The sequence below is a fragment of the Carex rostrata genome, chromosome 5, assembly GCF_964058835.1.
Source record: "Carex rostrata chromosome 5, lpCarRost1.2, whole genome shotgun sequence".
Lineage (NCBI taxonomy): Eukaryota > Viridiplantae > Streptophyta > Magnoliopsida > Poales > Cyperaceae > Carex > Carex rostrata.
The window spans coordinates 7,749,316-7,769,593 of record NC_135922.1 but is presented as its reverse complement, the minus strand read 5'-3'; the positions used below and the strand labels follow the sequence as shown (position 1 = coordinate 7,769,593).

At 34.2% G+C, this 20,278-nt stretch overlaps 1 protein-coding gene across 1 annotated transcript; it reads left to right on the top strand.

Moving 5' to 3' along the window:
• The first annotated feature begins 3,710 nt into the window (after window positions 1-3,710).
• On the top strand, window positions 3,711-18,993 carry LOC144553793 (disease resistance protein RPP13-like). The gene is made up of 4 exons (XM_078301986.1): window positions 3,711-3,916; window positions 11,471-12,070; window positions 12,437-13,222; window positions 17,721-18,993. Exons 1-4 carry the CDS (start codon window positions 3,711-3,713, stop codon window positions 18,991-18,993), a joined length of 2,865 nt encoding a protein of 954 aa, XP_078158112.1.
• Window positions 18,994-20,278: the final 1,285 nt, after the last annotated feature.

Here is a 20,278-nt window from a genome sequence, read left to right as displayed (position 1 = left end):
GGCGGGTACGGGTAGGGCGGGTACGGGTAATTTTTTTTTTTTTGCTGTTTTTTTTTTCTGGTTTTTTTTGTTTTTGTTTTTTTGTTGGTTTTTTTCTGGTTTTTTATGGTTTTTTCTGGTTTTTTTCTGATTTTTTTGGGGGAAAAAAAATACAAATTTTGAATTTTGAAATGACATGAACAGTGGTCGGGTATACGGGTACGAATACTCGGGTAGTCGGGTACGGGTTTAGTCGGGTACGGGTATAGTCGGGTAGGGTATGGTCGGATATTGATCAAAAAAACCGGATCTGGTCCGGTTTTTGCCCTTACCCGCGTACCCGAGTACCCGACCCATACCCGGGCTCGGGCACGGGTACCCCAGGCGGCGGGCACGGCCGGGTAGGCTAGGGTATACCCGTTAAGGGTATTGTTAATACTCTAGTTATTGCTACTTGCAATGCACGGGAGAGAGGAAAATTACGCAAGAGAGAGTCAAGGGCTTCAGAGAGTCGTTCTTTGACAGGGAGAGCGGGAATTTCATTTTTCCTTCTCCACGAAGGAAGAGAGGGGAGAGAGCGGGGGAAAAAGTCAGCAGGGGCCAAAAGAAAAAGAGAGACGGAGGAAGAGATTTAAAGAAAATGGTTGGCTCTGAGATTCATGCAGAGTACATCCAAGGGTCAAAAAAATTCCACTTTCAAAAATTGAATTCTATGACTAAATGAACCCAATAAATTCTGATTAATCAATTTGAATCCGAATATTTTTGTTTCTTTAGATTCTGTACAAGCATTCGTTGTTATTATTTTATAATTTAGTTCAATTTAATTGTACTTACCATATTAATTCTATCCGTGTTGTAAATTTTGTATTCTAATTAAATTGCATAGTATTTATCTCAAACTGAACAGTTTCAAATTAACTTTTAATTAAAATTTAACTAGGGATTCAAAAATTTTAAGTTGGTCTTATAATTATCTTCATATTTTAATCATCATGATATTACAAAATAATATTTTTATTAGTCGCAATTTGTAATTCGTTAGTAAATTTTATTCGTTAGAACTTAGTATAAAATTATCTTTCAAAATTTACAAAGATTTAAATCAGTCTGTATTTTATTATCAACTAGTCAAGTGCCCGCGCTACGCCGCGAGGATTGAAAATTTGTTTTGATCATCTTTTTTAAATGTGATTAATTTAAAAATTAATTGTATAATTATGTATTAGTAAATAATAAAAGCAAATGAAAAAATTTAATGTTTTTTTATGAATAAAATATTAATGTGGATGTCCATAACTCCCAATATTCATTCTCCACTATCCCCACTACTCCATGCACTACAATTAGAATTGATGGCCACTACTATTGGAATTTATTTCTTCATTTATTTAGATGGAATTTTTCATTTACAATTTGTAGCCTATAAATAAAGACATTGTAATCTTGTATTGATATGCATGAGAAATATATGAACAAAAAATTGCCATCTTTTTCCTCTCTATATTGTTTATTCTTCTTATGCTTGTTTATATTTATTTTATAACATGTTTGACCTTATATCCAAGAATACAATTTCTTAAAAGAATGGTCCTTGTGTCATTCACATAAAACAAAAATAAAGAAAGTCAACAATAACTAAGTATATGATCTACCAAGCACAGCTAACAAATAACCAAGTACACAGAAAATAACAAAGATAATCTACCAAGCACTGCTAACACAAAGTTATCACATAAATTAAGACGAATCTCTACCAGGGACCACAACAAAACAACAGTAAGTACCAATTTTCATCATAAAAACAATCATAACTTATCATGGCTTCAAGAGCCTTGTGTACACCACAGATAGTAAGACTATTCCTTGGCAAAATATCATGGAGCTCCTCACCTTCTAATGGGGGCCTCAAGAGCCTTATATACACCGCAAACAGTCAGACTATTCCTTGGCAAAATAACATAGAGCTCATCACCTTCTAATGGAGGTCTCCTCACCTTCTTAGACTATGTTAACTTAGCGAAAGAAAAGGAGCTCTTCACCTTCTCATGGAGGCGAGGCAACTCTGGCACAGGTGCATTGCCCCCAGAGGAGTGGCCATCTTGGCTTGAGGATGTGTCAGACTGATAATCATCAAACTTGATGAATTGACCAACCAAGGTTGCAGCCAGATGGAATCTGTATCAACCCAGGTACCTGAGGTGCAAGTGGTGAATCTGGACCATTCATTTCACTTGGCACAAATCTCAAAGCAGACCCCCTATAACATCAACAGGCACCGGATTGAGTTTGATATGGATGAAATTGATCTAATCCGTCCAAAGTTAAAGCAAAACAACAATAGATACATCCAAAGTTAAAGCAAACAAAACAATTTGATTTTATCATGCAATTCTTTTCAAGCACCACAAAAATAATAATCTTTGGGATGCTATAGAAGTTGTCACCAAAAAAATACTTCCTTTATTCATATCGAAATATTTCTTTAGATCAGCTTGTTTATTTCTGATTTTTTTTATCAAAGGATCAAACAAAATAATTAACAAAGACAGATCATATTATTACTTTTAAACATCAAAATAATTAGCAAAGCCAGTACTGGTATATAACAAAATTAAATGTATATAAACAAGCTGAGATAACTGTTATTTGTGCTGGTATTTAAAACTTACAACAAACCTCCTTGACTTTTTTTTTTCCAATGAATGTGATTGACAAATTTGGCCCTCTTTCTAGAAAGCTCAATTAATTTTTTTGCTAACATATATGAACTCAAATTCAAGCTAATACAGGATTTGCATGCTAGCTAGGTTACAAATTGGGTTTCTGTCATGTGCTCATGTTTAGGAAGAAATCGCTTAACATTTCAGCTAAATTTCCAAATCGAAGCATCAATTCGAGCAAAAAAGTAAATTTACCATGTTTAGAAAGTAAATTTACCATCTGATAACCTAGCTAGGAGGCTTGCCGTGCCCCCAAATTCTTGTTGTTGCTTGTGGATGGATCTCGATCTTCTCTTCGCATGACGAAAGCTAGAGAGAGAGAGAGAGAGAGAGAAAGGGAACAAAGAAGGGGTGCTTATGGGAGTCAGCGGTGGAGCATCGAGTTAACTGCAAAATTGCGAGCCTGAGAAGAGATATGGCGGCCGTGTGAGTTGTAGAAGCTGTGTGACGAAGAGGTGGTACGAATTTAGGGTTTTCTTCTTCTTTTAGTGATCGGAGCGACGGTGGTGCTCTTTTCTTCTTTCAAAAACGCGTCGCTGCGTCGGGAAGGAGAAAAGGAGAGGCATGTCAGAAAGAAAAATACGTTTCATGTAGCGGGTAGCGAGTTGGTGCATGTATCACTAAATTTAGTTTTCTACACACTTCACAACATGAAACAGGTGTATAAAATCAAAATTATTTATTAAAGGCTGAGATTGAGATCTATTTTAATGAGTGACTGAGATTTATAGAATGAACGGCTCAGATCTTCTCTTGACAGATAGAGAGTTAGATCCCAAAAAAATATACGTGATATTTAGTAGTCCTGATAATGTGTTTGAATTTACTATTAATCATGTTTTGCAATTATTTGACAATAATTAAATCATACGGGTTATAACAATTACGAACTTAATAACTTTGAGATCCACGGAATAAACTTTGAGATCCTCATCAAGCCATTTCTTGGCATGAAAACCGACATGGAAAATGTAGAGGCGAAGGCCAAACAACTAAGCGCAGTACTAGATGTGTACGAGGCCCACCTGTCAAAGAACAAATACATTTGCCAGAGACGAATTTACCCTTGCAGATTTGAACCATATGCCTGAGATATACCTATTTCTGAAGACACCCAAGGCTGATTTGATCAATTCTAGGCCGCATGTTAAGGCATGGTGGGAGGTTATCTCAGCTCGTGATGCTTGGAAGAAGACCGCTGCTTCTATGCCTCTGTAATTGTTGTTAGTTTGGGCTGGTTTGTGTCAATTTATGGTTTTGGTGCATGCTTTGCTTTCAGAAATTCTCTGTTTGGGATATTGAGGATGAATCACAGCATTGCGTTGTGAAGTGTTTTTCAGTGTAGACTTTAATAATTAATAATTAATAAATGGACGTTTAAATTTGGGGTTTGCGTTTTTTCAAAAAGAATTCTGATAGAACTGAACTTTCTTATAGTTATTTCGAAATAAAAGGGAGGAAAACTTTGCATGGTATTAATTATTTAGAATTTTTAGTACAGTAATGTTATGATAATTAATATTTGATCATTAATTCCGTAAGATTTCCAGAGTTATAATTTTGATGATTATGAAATTATATATTAAAGTAGCCGAGGTTAATTGTTATAATTTATACAAATAATGTTCGTTAGTTAGAAGAGTATATTTTGCTAGAATCAAAGAGTAATTAATTATTCCTTTCTTTCTGTTGTACCGTTTTCTTTTTATTTTCATCTCTTTTTTTGTAAATTTGAAGCTTCAAAAGAGGTGGAACATGATTGTATTTTTGGTCGGGTCTTTTTGTACATCAACGTTATAATATTTCCTCAGTAATTCCCCAAGATTTGGAAAGCTATTAATTTTATTATTATGAAATTATATATAAGCTAAAGGTTGATATAATATATAACAAATATTGTTCGTTAGTTCAAAGAGTATATTTTACTAGGAAAAGAGTAATTATTCCTTTTATTCCTTTTGTTCTGTTGTCTACCTTTTTTCTTTTTTTGTTTCTCTTTATTGTAAATTTGAAGTTTAATTAATCAAAAGAGACGGGGATTGTTGAAGAATGTGGTAATTTTGAATTATTGGGATTTTAGTATACTTTACCGTAATAATCTAAAACAATATTACATATAAAACTTCACCATTAGTTGGAAGATAGAGGTTGGAGAGACGATAGGACCTTGATTAACTCTAATCTAATGACATGCATAACCTAATTATGGAGCCTTAAGAAATCAGAGAAGCTAGTTTTCAATTGAACCCCAGCATTATAATAAAAAGCTAGTTTTTGGATACGGATCGGATTGTGGTAAATTCATATCCCTATCCGTATTTGTTTTTCGGATACAGTTCCGGATCTCATATTAGACTGATACAAATTGGATATTAAAAGGATATTTGGATCGGATATTAACGGATACGAATACAGATACGGATATAATTCGGATATTTGCATTATGACAAACAATATAATTTTTCTCGTGTAATTTTTACTATTTATTAAGTCATGTTGAAAATCATTGATCCTGGCTTAACCAAACAGTAAAACTAGAATAGTAAAAAAAATAGTAAAAAAATCATTGATCCAATGTGGCTTAATAAATAGTAAAAAAATTCAAAAAAAATATAAAATTTGGTCTCCAATCACATTTCAATATAGAGATCACATTTAACGGTTTGAATCGACTTTTTGGACTTTGAAAATTGAAAAACGATTTAGTTGTATGAGACCTCATGAACAATCGATTTGATATTAGGTAACCTCTATATATATATATATATATATATATATATATATATATATATATATATATATATATATATAATTTATATACATATATACATATATACATATATAATTTAGGTAACCTCTGCAAGCCCTTTTTAATATATCCATTATGTTGAACGGTTTGGATCGACTGTTTGGACTTTGAAAATGTATGGTGCAATTCGGTATCACCAAAAAAAGATGTAAGTGGATCCCTCCTCATATATATATATAATAAAAAATTGGGATCGACTAACAGTCCCCCTACTTCAGTCCCCTGTCTGCCCCCCACACTAAAAGACAAAAGAAATAGTTAAAATGTGCTAACTACCACCAAAGAGCAAGATTAATGCTATTTTATTAATAGTCAAAACGTATAGTATTCATACCTACGAATTTATAGTATTCATACTTATTATCAGAACCATTCGTCATATGTAAATACAAGCTGGAGGGGACCAGTAACGACCAGGGGGACCGCTGGCATCTTGTGACAGCCTGGATTGGGGACCGCAATCGTCTGAAAGCGACATTTTACAAGATTGGGGACCACTATAGAGAATCTATATATTATTCATATCTAACTAAAGAATTATTCATATCTAAACAAATGAAGTATTGATCATACTGACGATTACGAAGTACTCATACATGTTTGAAACAATTTATACAATTCAAAATTCAAAGTCAGATTCATCTCTTTCACCCCACATCTTCCAAGAAGTATTCATATTGACGATTACGAAGTATTCATACATGTTCGAAATAATATATTGTCACACCCAGCGACCACGGGTCGCAACAGTCCCCCCGCCGTAAGCATACAACGCCGTGTATGCTTACAAGACAATTAACAATTTAATCCAAACAACAAGCAATATAAAGCAAGTTTCTAATATATAATCAGAGTACACAGTCTGGACAGAAAATAATACAACAAAAGTATCTCATCCGGATACCAACCATGAGGCCTATCCTAAATCTATACAACAAAACATATCTAGGGTCATGTAATGGTAAACTACTAAGGCCTACTACTCTCGTGCCTCTCCGGAATCAGTCGCACCAGTACCTGTAAAGTAACCCGAAGGGTGGGGGTGAGAATAAATTCCCAGTGTGAATTTGCCACAGTTAGACTATTGGACTTGCAATCAAACTCCATATTCAAAAATGAAACCCATGCAATAGCAATTCAAACAGATGTATATATATTCATAAATAACAGAATGCCAATACTCGACAATAAATAAATCGAACTGAATCACAGTTTACAGAATTTCCAAGATGAATTTCAAACACAACACATATTTGGCTTAACTCAACTCATTAGGGCTTGTAGCAACTATAGATGTTCTTTCGAGCTGGACCCTTTATCAAACCCACATCTGTAGGGTTACTGACACCTACAGATGGCCCACCGAGCTGGACCCTTTATCTGACACCCATCTGTAATCACTTGGCTTAACCGTTTATTAAGGTCTGGTTCAAGTCACATAAAGAAAATTCCCTTTAGAATCGTTTCTAATATTCGCAATATTCAATTGACCTTCCAAATGCATTAACACATAGGAGAATGCCACCGAGCCACAGACGTTACACATGTCACCCACGATTTCAATTCACACCTCATAACATAATCAGCCTCCCTCGTCCCAACCGGTACTGGGAAACATTGAGGGCCGTTCACCTAAGGCCATTAGGATCCTGTGAATCAAAGCCATCATACAGCCCGACTTTGCAAATTCATTGGATCCAATTGCTTAACTTCGTAAATCCATTCACATACATAGTTCGTGGTGACTTTCAATAAAAATCAAATCATAATAGATCGACACAACCAACAACCATACCAGCATGCAAATCACTCAAGTCACATAAATTCGAGTTTAATTTGATTGGGCTATGCAAATGCTTTACACAATTCAATGATGCAATCAATGATATTCAACATGACAAACGAATAAACAGTTTAATTCCTGCCAATAAAGTATCAAACAAGTCCAAGAATCCCGCACCTGATTACGACGAGCGTACCGCTTAAATTATGGTTCAGGCGTCTCAAAATGTCCAGCAAAGTCTTGCTCGACCGAGTCTACACCTATATTACAAGTAGGCCTGGTTTAATTCGGGTTCAGTGGTCTCTACGTTTACTTTAGTTTATTAATGGTTTATACATTCCTAAATCAATTCTTATGCTTTAGTATCGATTCTTTTCGGTTCCTGCTTTCTTATTAACCATCTCTATAACTGCGTACATTTGCATCTAGGCCCTCTAGCCATATACAGTTCAATTTACCGAGTGGTTAACCCTAATTTGGTCAAAACTTCAAATTAGCCGTTAAACGTTCTAGAAATTCAAGATCAAAGGGTAACCTTACCGATTATAAGTCTAATCGGTTGGATTAAACCAGTCAATTCACGATTATACTCAATTTAGGTTTTGGCACGAAAACCCTAAAAATTGAAATCCCAAATCGAAGGAAAATCGGGAAAAAGATTGACAAATAAACAAGCAAGAGGTGTAAAGGAACTAATCCTCGAGCAATTCGAACACAAATCTCGAGTTTAAAACGAAAATCTGAGAAATCGAGAAATCCAAGTTTTTCGAGAGAGAGAATGAGAGAAAGAAATACCGAATCAGAAGGTTAGGAGAGATCTACGGCCAATTTCTCGGCTCCACCTTTGATTTCTCGAGCTCTCGGCTCCGCCTTCGGTTTCCCGAGCTTTAGCGTGATTTGGCGTCACTTGGAGCTCTCTCTCTCTCTCTCTTTGGCTTAATCACACTTAAAAATGGGGAAATGGGGCTGTGGGAAGAGAGAGAAGGTTCGATTTGAGTTTTAGGGTTAAAAACACCCCGAGTGCGGATGCACTCATCCGCAGTGCGGGTCACTTCACCCGCACTCGGCATTTGGCATAATTTAGACGGCTCAGAAAACACAGAACATCCGCAGTGCGGGTTCGGTCACCCGCACCCGGGACTTGACAGATTTCGGAAAAATGCAAACTAACACAGAAAAATCTCTGAGTGCGGGCGCACTCATCCGTAGTGCGGGTCACTCACCCGCACTCGACACTTAGTCAATTTTCGGCAAGATTTCAGAAAAAGTCCGAGCCTAATGTGGATGCATTCCACCCGCAGTGCGGGTCCATCCATCTGCACTCAGCACTTAGAAGAATTTCAGAATATTCAGATCAACACATGATTTCATGAGTGCGGACGCCTTCACCCGCAGTGTGGGTCAATCCATCCGCACTCAGCACTTAGGAAAATTCAGACCAACATAGAATTTCATGAGTGCGGACACACCCATCCGCAGTGCGGGTCAACCCATCTGCACTCAGCCTATACGGTCTCAAAATCTCAAAATTTCAACGCTGTTTCGATTTACACTTGACTTGCTTCTTTAGAGAAGCATTATTTAAGGTTTAAGTTTCTATTTCGTTAGCGAAATTTTCAATTCTTGCCTTTAAATCATTAAAAATTAATTGTTAAAATTTTGTAACGTAACATTTATACAATTCAAAATTCATTGTCAAATTCATCTCTCATCCTATCTCTTCTAAGAAGTATTAATATCTAACATGAAGTATGCATATCTAACAAATGAAGTATTCATATCTAACTAATGAAGTACTCAATATCTAACAAATGAAATATTCATATATATAACTATTCATATCTAACTAATGAAGTATTCACACATGACAGTAACAATATTCACACTTGCCCAGATTGGGACCAAGAAATACTCTCAACAGACTAGTATGCATATCTAAAACAATGAAGTATTAATATCTAATTAAAGAATTATTCATACTGACAATTACGAAGTATTCTTACATGTTTGAAATAATTTATACAATTCAATATTCAAAAGTCAGATTCATCTCTCTGACCCCACCTCTTCCAAGAAGTATTCATATCTAACATGAAATATGCATATCTAACAAATAAAGTATTCATATCTAACTAATAAAATATTCATATGTTCCACTGTGACAACCTTCGCTAAGCTAGCATGGATCCCCTCAAATGGTGCACCACGCTCTCCCCGCCGAATCTCGACAGTGCACCACTCTCTCCTCGCCGGATCTCGACCGTGCACCATGCTCTCCTCGTTGAATCTCTACGGTGCACCACGCTCTCCTCGCCGGATCTCGACGGTGCACCACGCTCTACTCGCCAGATCTCGACGGTGCACCACGCTCCCCTCATCGGATCTCGACCGCCATCACAACCATCGACGTGGTTAGCTGGTGGCGAGCAGTAGAGGAGAAGAACAGAGTGGGTTTTGAGTTGTGTTAATTTTTTTTTTTTTTAAGAGAAGATTGAAAAAGGTGTATTTTGACCACGTGGGAGAACAAAAAAGAAAGATTGTTAGAGGGACAGATAGGAGACAGATTCAAGGAAGACAACATCTTTACTTAAAAAATTAATTGCTAACATAAAATGGTGTTGCAGTTACAATAATCGCACAAAGATAGAATCCAATATCCCATTCTGACATTTTGTTTTATTTTTTTTTAAAGGAATAAATTGACTTTGAATAAATCTGTGAGACATGTTGTCAAATTTCATTGTTTGATAAAATGTTACTATTATGCAATTTAGTCTTTCTGGCATTATCTAATTACGAACTTATTAATTTGCAACTCTCAACTTTGTATTCCTTTTTATTGGATGCAAGTCCCTAGAACAACCAACATGTGTGAGGGTTACAGAAATTCAATACTGATTTTACATAATAACACAAATGTAATTAACAATAAAACAAATAGCCATGCATCGGTATAGCAAGAATTTGAGCTCAGTACCAAGAAAATCCTAGGGTTTTATGTTTTCAACCAAAATAAAAAATCACATTTTTATAAAAAGCCAAGTTTACATTTCACATTTTTTTTCACCAAACACATCATATACGGTTTTTAAAGTAAAACGATGTATAAAAACTTAATCCTATGCGGTTTTTAAAGTAAACCGTGTACAATTCAAAAATAAAAATAAAAAATCAAATGAAACCCTAGATCTGAATTTAAATCAAGTTGTAGATTGGAATTTAAATCAAGTGGCTAATATCAAATTAATTTTTCCTGAGGTCCTATGCAACTAAGTTGTTTTTCAATTTTCCAAGTCCAAAAAGTCGATCCAAACCGTTATATGTGATATCTATATTAAAATGTGCTTGGAGACCAAATTTTATATATTTTTTTAATTTTTTTAAAATTTATTAAGTTAAATTGAAAATTGCTAATCTAATGTTCCAGCCTGGTTTTAGTTTTACTGTTTGATTAAGCCATCATTGGATCATGTGTTATTCAATCTGTACCTTTTTTATATAATTTTTTTTTAAAAAGGAACCCTTAGGTTACCCTACAAATTTGCTTTGTTTGTTCTCAAGCTAAGTATCACACTTTTTGCAGAGAAAATCTGCAACCTAAGCCAAACATTCATCTTGGTAGCCATTCTGAGGTTAATACTGAACTTGGCTTAAACACCGTGAGCCAAGCCTGGAAGAAAAGAACCTGTGCTCTTCAAAAGGAAAAAAAGAAAAGAAAAAGCAAAGAAAGAGGCCTACCTCTCTTTATTCCTCTTTCAAAGATACGCTAGTTCATTTTTACCTTTTTATTTTTATATAAGTCCCGAGCTTGGAAGAAAAGAACCTGTGCTCTTCACATACCAATATCTGTCATCCCAGTATCGACTCATCAATCAAAGAACAAAAAACAAGCAAAGAATGATGCCTATCTTTGCATTCCTTTTCCAAAGATACAAGTAACTACAATGCCCCGGAGCCAGTTCACTAGCTTATTCTTTATCTTTTCCTTTTTGTCTAATTCAAACTTCAACAAACCTCTCTATATATAACCATCTCAGGCAACTCTACCAAGCATCCCCAAGCACAGAGCTAATTCACTTTTAATCAACCCTCTCTCCCCCCCCCGCAACACACACAGACACGCACGCAACCAAAAAAAAGAGAAAGACACTCCCCACAATCAGAAATACATGGCAGAGTCAGCTGTGGGCTATGTGTTGCAAAAGCTCTTGCTGATCCCTTGCTGAAGAAAACTCAGGAACTGCAAGCTGTGAGTGGCCAGATCAAGCAGATGCAGAAGGAGCTTCGCTTAATCCAAGCTTATCTAAGAGATGCCGATTCAAAGAGTAACAAAAATGAATCGGTAAAAGAGTGGGTTAACCAAGTCAGAGACATTGCCCACAGAATAGAAGATGTGATTGACACCTTCCTGGTTGAGATTGAAGAAAACCATCCCTGGTACCGTAAAATTTATATGTGGTTAAAAATACCCTGTAAAATTTACAAGCTGAGTGGCGACCTCAAAGAAATCACACAGGATCTGAAAAAGATTTATCAGCTTCGAATCAACTTGGAAATTACGATTCGGGGTGCTGATAATCAACAAATTGGTCGGGTACCTTTTAGGCCAACAAAACCTACTGATGTTGATGAATCAGAAGTTGTGGGCCTTGAGAATGACAAGCAAAACATTATCAAGAAGCTGCTCGAAACGAACATTTCAAGGCGGATGGTGCTCTCAATTGTGGGTACTGGCGGCCTCGGGAAGACAACCTTGGCTCTAAAAGTATTCAAAAGGTGACACTCTCTCTTCTAAAATCATTTTTTTTGTGTAAATTAAGAAAGTAATTTTTGTGTGGAGCAATATATAATAGGAAAATTGCTTATCCGAAACCAACTAGTTCTTTAGGAAGTCAACTGTCCAAATTTAATCCTTCGTTTAGATTTTATTTATTTTTCCTTTCTCTCTCAAGAAGTGATGAAATATTTCAATTCTTCATTCCTATTAGCAATCATTTACCATGCTTGTAATCGTTATACCAAGAGCAACCTGCCACATTTTTTTTAATTGTGAACAAAATCCAGCATTTTCATTCAATATAAACTTATATCGATTGTCGTACATGGATGTCCATTTCTAACAGTTCATTTTTCTAACCACAGTGCGGAACTGGAACGGCATTTCGATTGTCGCACATGGGTGTCCATTTCTCAAAAGTTCAATATAAATGATATCTTCAGAAAAATTCTTTACTCAATCGAACCCACAATGGAAAATAAAAATCCACCCGTTACTGATGAGAATTTACCTGCCGAGCTTCAGAAATCCTTGACCTCCAATAGGTACCTAATTATCCTTGATGATGTGTGGAGGGATAGTGATTGGGAGCAATTGAAAAATGGATTACCCGATCCAAAAAATGCCAGCCGCGTGATAATTACTAGCAGATCAGTTGATGTTGCTCTCACGGCAGATTGCAATACACAACCATACAACCTCCGTTACCTAAATGATGATGAGAGTATAGCTCTCCTCTTCAGAAAGGCTTTCCAACAACATATACAACCTGAGAATTACCCTCGTGATCTCTTAAATGTTGCCGAAAAATTAACAAAAAAATGTGGTGGGTTACCTTTAGCATTAGTTGTGCTAGGCGGTATCCTCTCAAGAAAAGAGCGCAACTACATTGCCTGGAGTACAACTGAGGAGACGATGAATTGGCACGATGAAGATGGGAAGAAGTGCTCGCAGGTCCTAGCCATGAGTTATGAAGACTTGCCTTATCAACTCAAACCATGTTTTCTTTATTTTGCTTCTTTTCCAGAAGATTATAAGATTTCGGGAGAGCACATTACAAGCATGTGGATGGCTGAAGGGTTCATACCGAAAGATAGTGCAAGAACAATAGAGGACCGAGCTAAGAAATGCCTTGAAGAGCTAGTGCAAAGGTACATCCTTTTTCAGTTCATTTTTTTAAGCTACTTATCAGTAGATCTCATCCAACATTATTCTTTTCTAACGACTCCACTAAATTCAATCACTGTCTTGTACACACATGATCAAGGATAATACCAAACAAATTTTATGTTAGTATTATTAAGAATATTTGCATAAAATTTAGTATCTTTTAATGCATCAAGGTCAAGGATTGTACCTCATACAAATACTTAATTTGTAAGATATTCTCTCTGTTATATATGTTGGTGCTAAGCAATTAGTTGGAATCTCTTAATACATAGTTAGATATTTTTAACATTTAGGTAGATATTATACAATTATTAATGTGCAGAATAGGCGACCGTGTTGAAAGGAAAATAATTCGATACTAAACCATTTTCAATTTTTTTTTTCTCTTGCAAGTTGCAAGTACAAATGTTATTTATTGGTCCTTGGCCAGAGTACGTATATATAATATACAAATTCAGTTTCAATGTGTGGGAAACTCCAAATGGTAATAATTAGTGAATTCAAAGGCTAAAAATAATAAGCTTACGCAGGGACGTACCTGAATTTTAATTTATTGGTATGATTAGCAGGTTGTGGACTGTCGTGAATAAATCAATTCAGATTGTAGACTATTCATAGATAGGTAAAAATTTTCTCTAGGGATTTTTTTGAAAAATATTTTGTTAAAAAATATTCTTATGAACCAACATATTTTATAAAAAAATATTTTTAATGGGAATTTTTTTTGAAAAATTACAATAATATTCATAATTTAACTGGAAACTACAATTAAATTGAAATTCAATGAATAACGAGGAAGAGATCTGAATACATACTAACATAAATTAATGGCTTAGAAAATTAAGTAATAAAATTGACAATGACAACACCCATCCGGAGGTGAAGAAAAAGGGAGGTCAAGGATATAGTTTGTATTTTATTCTCTTATTTGATTGATCTTGTCTTCTTCCGTTACACTATAATTTGAAGGGTAAAAAAACAAAAACTTTAGAAGATTACACTAAGTCATCTTTGTCTATTAAATTTTCAATCAAATAAAAACTTTTTATGAAATTTTCTCTCGTCTTACCACTTTTCCTCTGCCCTTCATCCAATTAAACAAGACAAAATAGTAGATCTAGAAATTCATAACCGACAAAATTGTATTTTAGAAGAGTGAAGCAATCTGATAGCCATATATAGAGTTAGATTTGCAACTTTACTTATATAAACATATGAGGGCATATATATGTTTATAAGTTATCTTTGCATTTTTAATATCTAAATAATCAATTTGAAGCACTCAACATGTTCTCCATATTAGAATGTGCTTGGAGGCAAAAATTTACAATTTTTTTGAATTATTTTACTGTTAAGAATTTTTCAAAACAGTGTTTTTCAAAACTTTTTATTATTTTTTAAGATTTTTTTTACCAAGTTAAAACCCTATTTTGAACAACTCTAAAAAAATAGTAAAAAAGTTGCAAAAAATGTAAAAGTTGATCTCCAAGCACATTCTAATATGGAGAAATTTTGAAACAGAGAGAAACATGTTTGGATAATAAAACTAATTAAAAATTCTGGTCCATTAATTAATCCCGGTCCAAACTTTGGATCTGGATCATTGGTCCTGATTATTCTAGTACATTTAAATTTTAAGGTATTCCATATTTTTTCCTATATTATTTAATAATAATTTATAAAAATAAAAATTCTATTCACTCTTCTCGTATGTAATTCAAACCAGTGATCTAAATATGAAAAACTTTGGATTGGTGAAATTTTTATCAATCTAAAATTTTGATCGGTAAAATATCATCCTTCTATGCATCAACAAATTGAGAAACTCTTGATCTTTCTCTCTTATTTGATAATATTTTATATAAATAAAAAAAAATTCCTTTGTAACGGCTGGGTAGGTTGGATTGTCTTTTTCCTTGTCTAGGTGTTGTAATTATTGGGTTTTCTCAAAGATTCTTTCGACGGTCTACTTAGTAAACTGGTAATGACTAGGGCTGCTCTTCTTTTTTTCTGTTTTTTTTTTTTTTTTGTTTTTTGTTTTTTTTTTTAACTATTTTACTATTTTACTGCTGACAAAAGGAGTGAAAATAGTGCCAAATCCAAGCTTTGAACAATGCTTTACTTAAAACATCTTTACTGACAAAAGTAAAGCCTCAAACTTTACTAAAGTTATTGCAAGATATACTTGTACACTTGATAAACAAATCAGAAAAAAAGATAATCAAATTAAAAATATTCTGCAAGTGAGCCATGTGTGAAGTTCTCATGCAACCGAACTTTTTCCGATTTTTTTAGTTATATCCAAAACTAATATAAAATTTAAAAAAAATAACCAAACTGATGTATTTTCAAAACTATCCAAACCGGAAATTTTTTTTCCGGTTTTAACACCAATTACCGGAAAACGTTTTTCTGGAAATTGATATCTAAAACCAGAAAAAAAAATCCGGTATCCAATTCCGGAATTTTTTTTCCTGTTTTTAGTCCCAAAACCGGAAATTAGATTTTCCATCTTTTTTATTTAGAAAACTCATTTACATATATACTTATACATATATTATATTATATATATATATATATTATAAAGAAAATGAGTTTATATATAAAAAAAAATGATGTTTATAAATAAAATACCGATCGTTGTATGCTTACCATTGAACAAAAACTTAAACTGGATTTTTTAGGCACTAAACATCGTTTTTTTGAAATTCTGATACTTTGTATGCAGCGATATGCCTGGGGTTCTCTCGGACAAAATCGGATCCGTCTCGTCCCCCCTTTCCGAAAAGTAGTCATACGCCCAAATCCGACTTTCCTAGCCAAAGTTATGGCTATTTAAAGTTTTTTCGAAAGCTGAACTTTGAAAATTTATAACTAACTGTAGGAAACTCCAAATAAACTCCAAACAATTATGTGTATTTTTTAATGCTCTACATGTTGGTGTAATCACTTTTGCAATTTGGTCCCTGTATCAGTCTAGACTTGCTGATTTACTAGCAAGGGTCAAATTTGATATACATATACATATATTATAAATATAAATTTTTTATTTATATCCAAATTTTTTTTTAAATTTTTTTTCCGGTCTTAACACCAATTACCAAAAAAATTTAGTGTCTCAAAAATTAACTTTAAGTTTTCATTCAACAGTAGGCATACAACGATCGGTATTTTATTTATAAACGTCGTTTGTTTTTTGTTTTTTTTTATAAATTCATTTTTTTATAATATATGTATATGTATATATAATATATAATATAATACATGTATATATATGGATATATAATATATGTATATGTATTTATGTAAATAAGTTTTATAAAAAAAAAATTGGAAAATCCCATTTCCAGAAAGAAAATTTCCGGTTTTGGGACTAAAAACGGGAAATATTTTTTTTGGAATTGGATACCGGAATTTTCTTTTCCGATTTTAGATATCAATTTTCCGGTAATTGGTACTAAAACCGGAAAAAAAAATTCTGGGTTGGGTAGTTTTGAAAATACACCCGACGTTTGGTTATTTTTTAAAATTTTATATTATTTTTGAATATAAATAAAAAAATATGGAATTTTTTTCTTACCATCTTTGAAAAAAATAAATAAATAAAATAACCAACATGCAATTTAGAAAAGAAAAATCCAAGTCGCTGGTTATTTTTTTTTTTTGAAAGATGGTAAAAAAAATTCGGCTCGTTAAATTGCTTTTAAAAAAAATAAAATAAATAAATAACCACATGATAATTTGCATAGGAGTTTGTTCAATCGCTCGTTCAATTGTTGAAAGATGGTAAAAAAAATTCGGCTCGTTCAATTGCTAGAACAAAGGAATCGCAAGCTAAACCTTTCTCTCTCTGGGAGGCGGATTTTTAGACAATAAATGAGGTTCCAAAACTATGAATCCATGTATTTGAACCTTTCTCTCTTAATTCTCAACGTAGTTCGTATCATCTGACATACCTCAAACTTTTATTTTTTATTTTTGTGAAGTGGATGCCCGTAGGCGTTAATACCTCAAACTTTCAGTTAATATAAAGCCGGATCAAATTCTTTTCGTGCATAAAAAGTTTGAACGGTTCACAATATTGCTGTAGATATCTGCAACCCTCGGCACATCGGTAAGAATTTATATGCAACTCAAACTTATATAACTTATATCTAACTCAAACCAAATTTATATGTAAATATATTAGCTGAGTTAGAATTTTTATAATAATAATTTCAGCATTTGCAGTTTCCTAAATATATTTTATATTTCTATCACCGCATATCGGTAATCCTAGTGGGACCTCCGTAAGGAATACCTAATTTTATATATATATATCTGAGCATTCATCATTTATAAAAACTTTCTTTGGACGAAAGATATAGCCAAGCGTTCATCATTTTTCATTTTAATTTGACTTAAAAAATACCAACTTCTTTATAAACAAATATTTTCCTACTTCTTTGATGTCAATTCGTATGAAAAAAATTGTTGTAGGTGCTTGATTCAAGTTACTAAAAAATCATGGAACGGCTACTGTAAATACTGCAATATGCACGATCTTCTACGGGATTTGGCTATCACCAAAGCCAAAGAGGAGAACTTCTTCACCGTATTCTCAAAAGAAGGCGAAGATGTTAACCAACTGTGTGCTATAAAACCACGCCGTGCAGCACTGCAATTTTCCACTCTCACCCAGCATGGTGTTTATTCAGAAAACACTCGTTCTTTACTCTGTTTTGATTTTGGCCGATCTTCATTAAATGATTGTGGCTTTAGCAAATTAAATTATAGTGGCTTTAGTCTACTTAGAGTGTTAACCTTGCAGAGTGTAGATATGACCGAATTCACCCATAGACAGTGGCCGAAGGGCTTGGTACATTTGAGGTATTTGGGTTTAAGATGCTGTCGGATTCCAGTGGATTTTTTTAAGAAGTTTTCCTTCTATAATCTAGAAACCATTGATTTAAAGGAGTCAGATACTGTGTACGACGACATTATTGTTTTGGATGTCCTAATTCCAACCCTAAAACATGTATATGGTAACTTGGATTTCTATTTCCGTTTAAAATGGAATCAACATACAAATCTACAAACACTCAAGTATGTGTGGATACACCCAGGAATAGTGGAATTAGAATGTTGTATCAACTTACGTACATTAGTGATTTCCTTTAAAGGGAGTATAGATAATGAAAGGGCTCAACAAATGTGGCCAAATTTCAAGGCTGTGCTGAGAAGGACCGAACAGTTGGTCCACTTGGGTATTCTACAGAATAGGTTGCTACCATTTGGTGGTACAACGGACTTACCTTGTCATGGGAAGATACAAAATCTATATCTCGATGGAGAGTGGATAAGAGATATATGTGTTCCAAGTGTTGAGATGTTCCCACCAAATCTAACCAAATTGACGCTCAAATGGTCTAAACTTGAGAAAGATCCAATGCCCATATTGGAGAAGCTGCTGAGCCTCAGGATACTTCATTTAGGCGCAAGATCATATTTGGGAACTAAGCTGATTTGTTCAACCGGAGGGTTTCCTAACCTCGAAATACTGAGGCTTCAGTGGCTGCCAAGTCTATGTCATTGGGACATAGAAGAGGGAGCTATGCCCGTCGTTCGTCACCTCATAATTTATAACTGTGAGAGGCTGAATGCACTTCCCGAATTACAAAAGGTGCTGACTCTTCAAGAGTTAGTAGTAAATTACCCCTCACGTGAGGTACGCGAATCTATGCAAGGAGATAAAGATCTACACAAGCACTAGTACAAAAAGTACATTCACTGACTGCTGAAATACCCCTATACCGACTGTTATAGCGGCGTCAGTAAAACCGGCGCCAGTGAAAGTTTCTTTTACTGACTCTTTAAAAACAGTCAGTACTGCTGGTCAACACTGACTCTTTGGCCAAAGCGTCAGTGTTGAGCACCAACACTGACTCTTTGGCAAAGCGTCAGTGTTGAGCACCAACACTGACGCTTTGCCAAAGAGTCAGTGTTGAGCACAAACACTGACGCTTTTCCAAAGAGTCAGTGTTTGTGCTCAACACTGACGCTTTGGTAAAGAGTCAGTGTTGACCAGCAGTACTGATTGTTTGGCAAAGAGTCAGTGTTGATATAAAATTTTTGGCATGGTTCTGTTTATATTTGGACTAGCCTCCATATTTTTGCTAGCCATATATTGATGTTAAACAAGGTATCATACAAATAATTTAGACAACATAATATATTCATTCACCAAAATAACACAAGATAATAGATTCATTCACCAAAAAACACATTATAAAAAAAATTACATGGCAAATATGAACAAAATATGCAACTAAAATATGAACAAAATATGCAAATTTAACAAAATTTACAAAGCATTGCATGTCTTGTGATTAGTAGTTGTCCAAGAAAAATCTACACCATTGTCTTGTTATTGCATGAAGTTGCGTCGATGTATACTTTTTTATCGGTAAATCACACTGCATGAGGACATATTAAGTTATTTTCATCAAAGTTATATGAAAAGTAAAATCAAGTTCAATTGGAAAATACATACCTCAGGAAAAACATCAAATTGCGTAGTGACTAGGTCTTGCATGTGTTTCATGACGTAAAATCCACACACTTTATCACCTTCTTGCTTAGGGCTCTGAAATAGTCAATGTAAGTAAAAGCAAGCACATAAAAGTATGGTATTGAATGGTTTTCGTATTAATTTCTAAGATTAGACCATGGTAAGATTTGCATCAATTGGTTTCATATTAATTAAATCATTGTCGGTTTGCTTGATTTCTAATTTCTTGTTTGATGCTCTCTTGTTGGTTAGTCGAACTGCATTTATTTGTTTTTATTTGGAATATTTTTATATGAACAAATGACTATGTTTTATCAAATAAAAAATCAAATTAAACAGAATTTGGTACCACAATGATTTCGAGGGCTGCTGCCTTCTCCAACCTCACCTTGCTCTTCACTCGACATTTCAACCCTTCTCTTCCTCGTTGGATCAATCTTCTTCAAAACAGAGGCTTATAGCATGCATCTCAAAAGACTACTTGCAT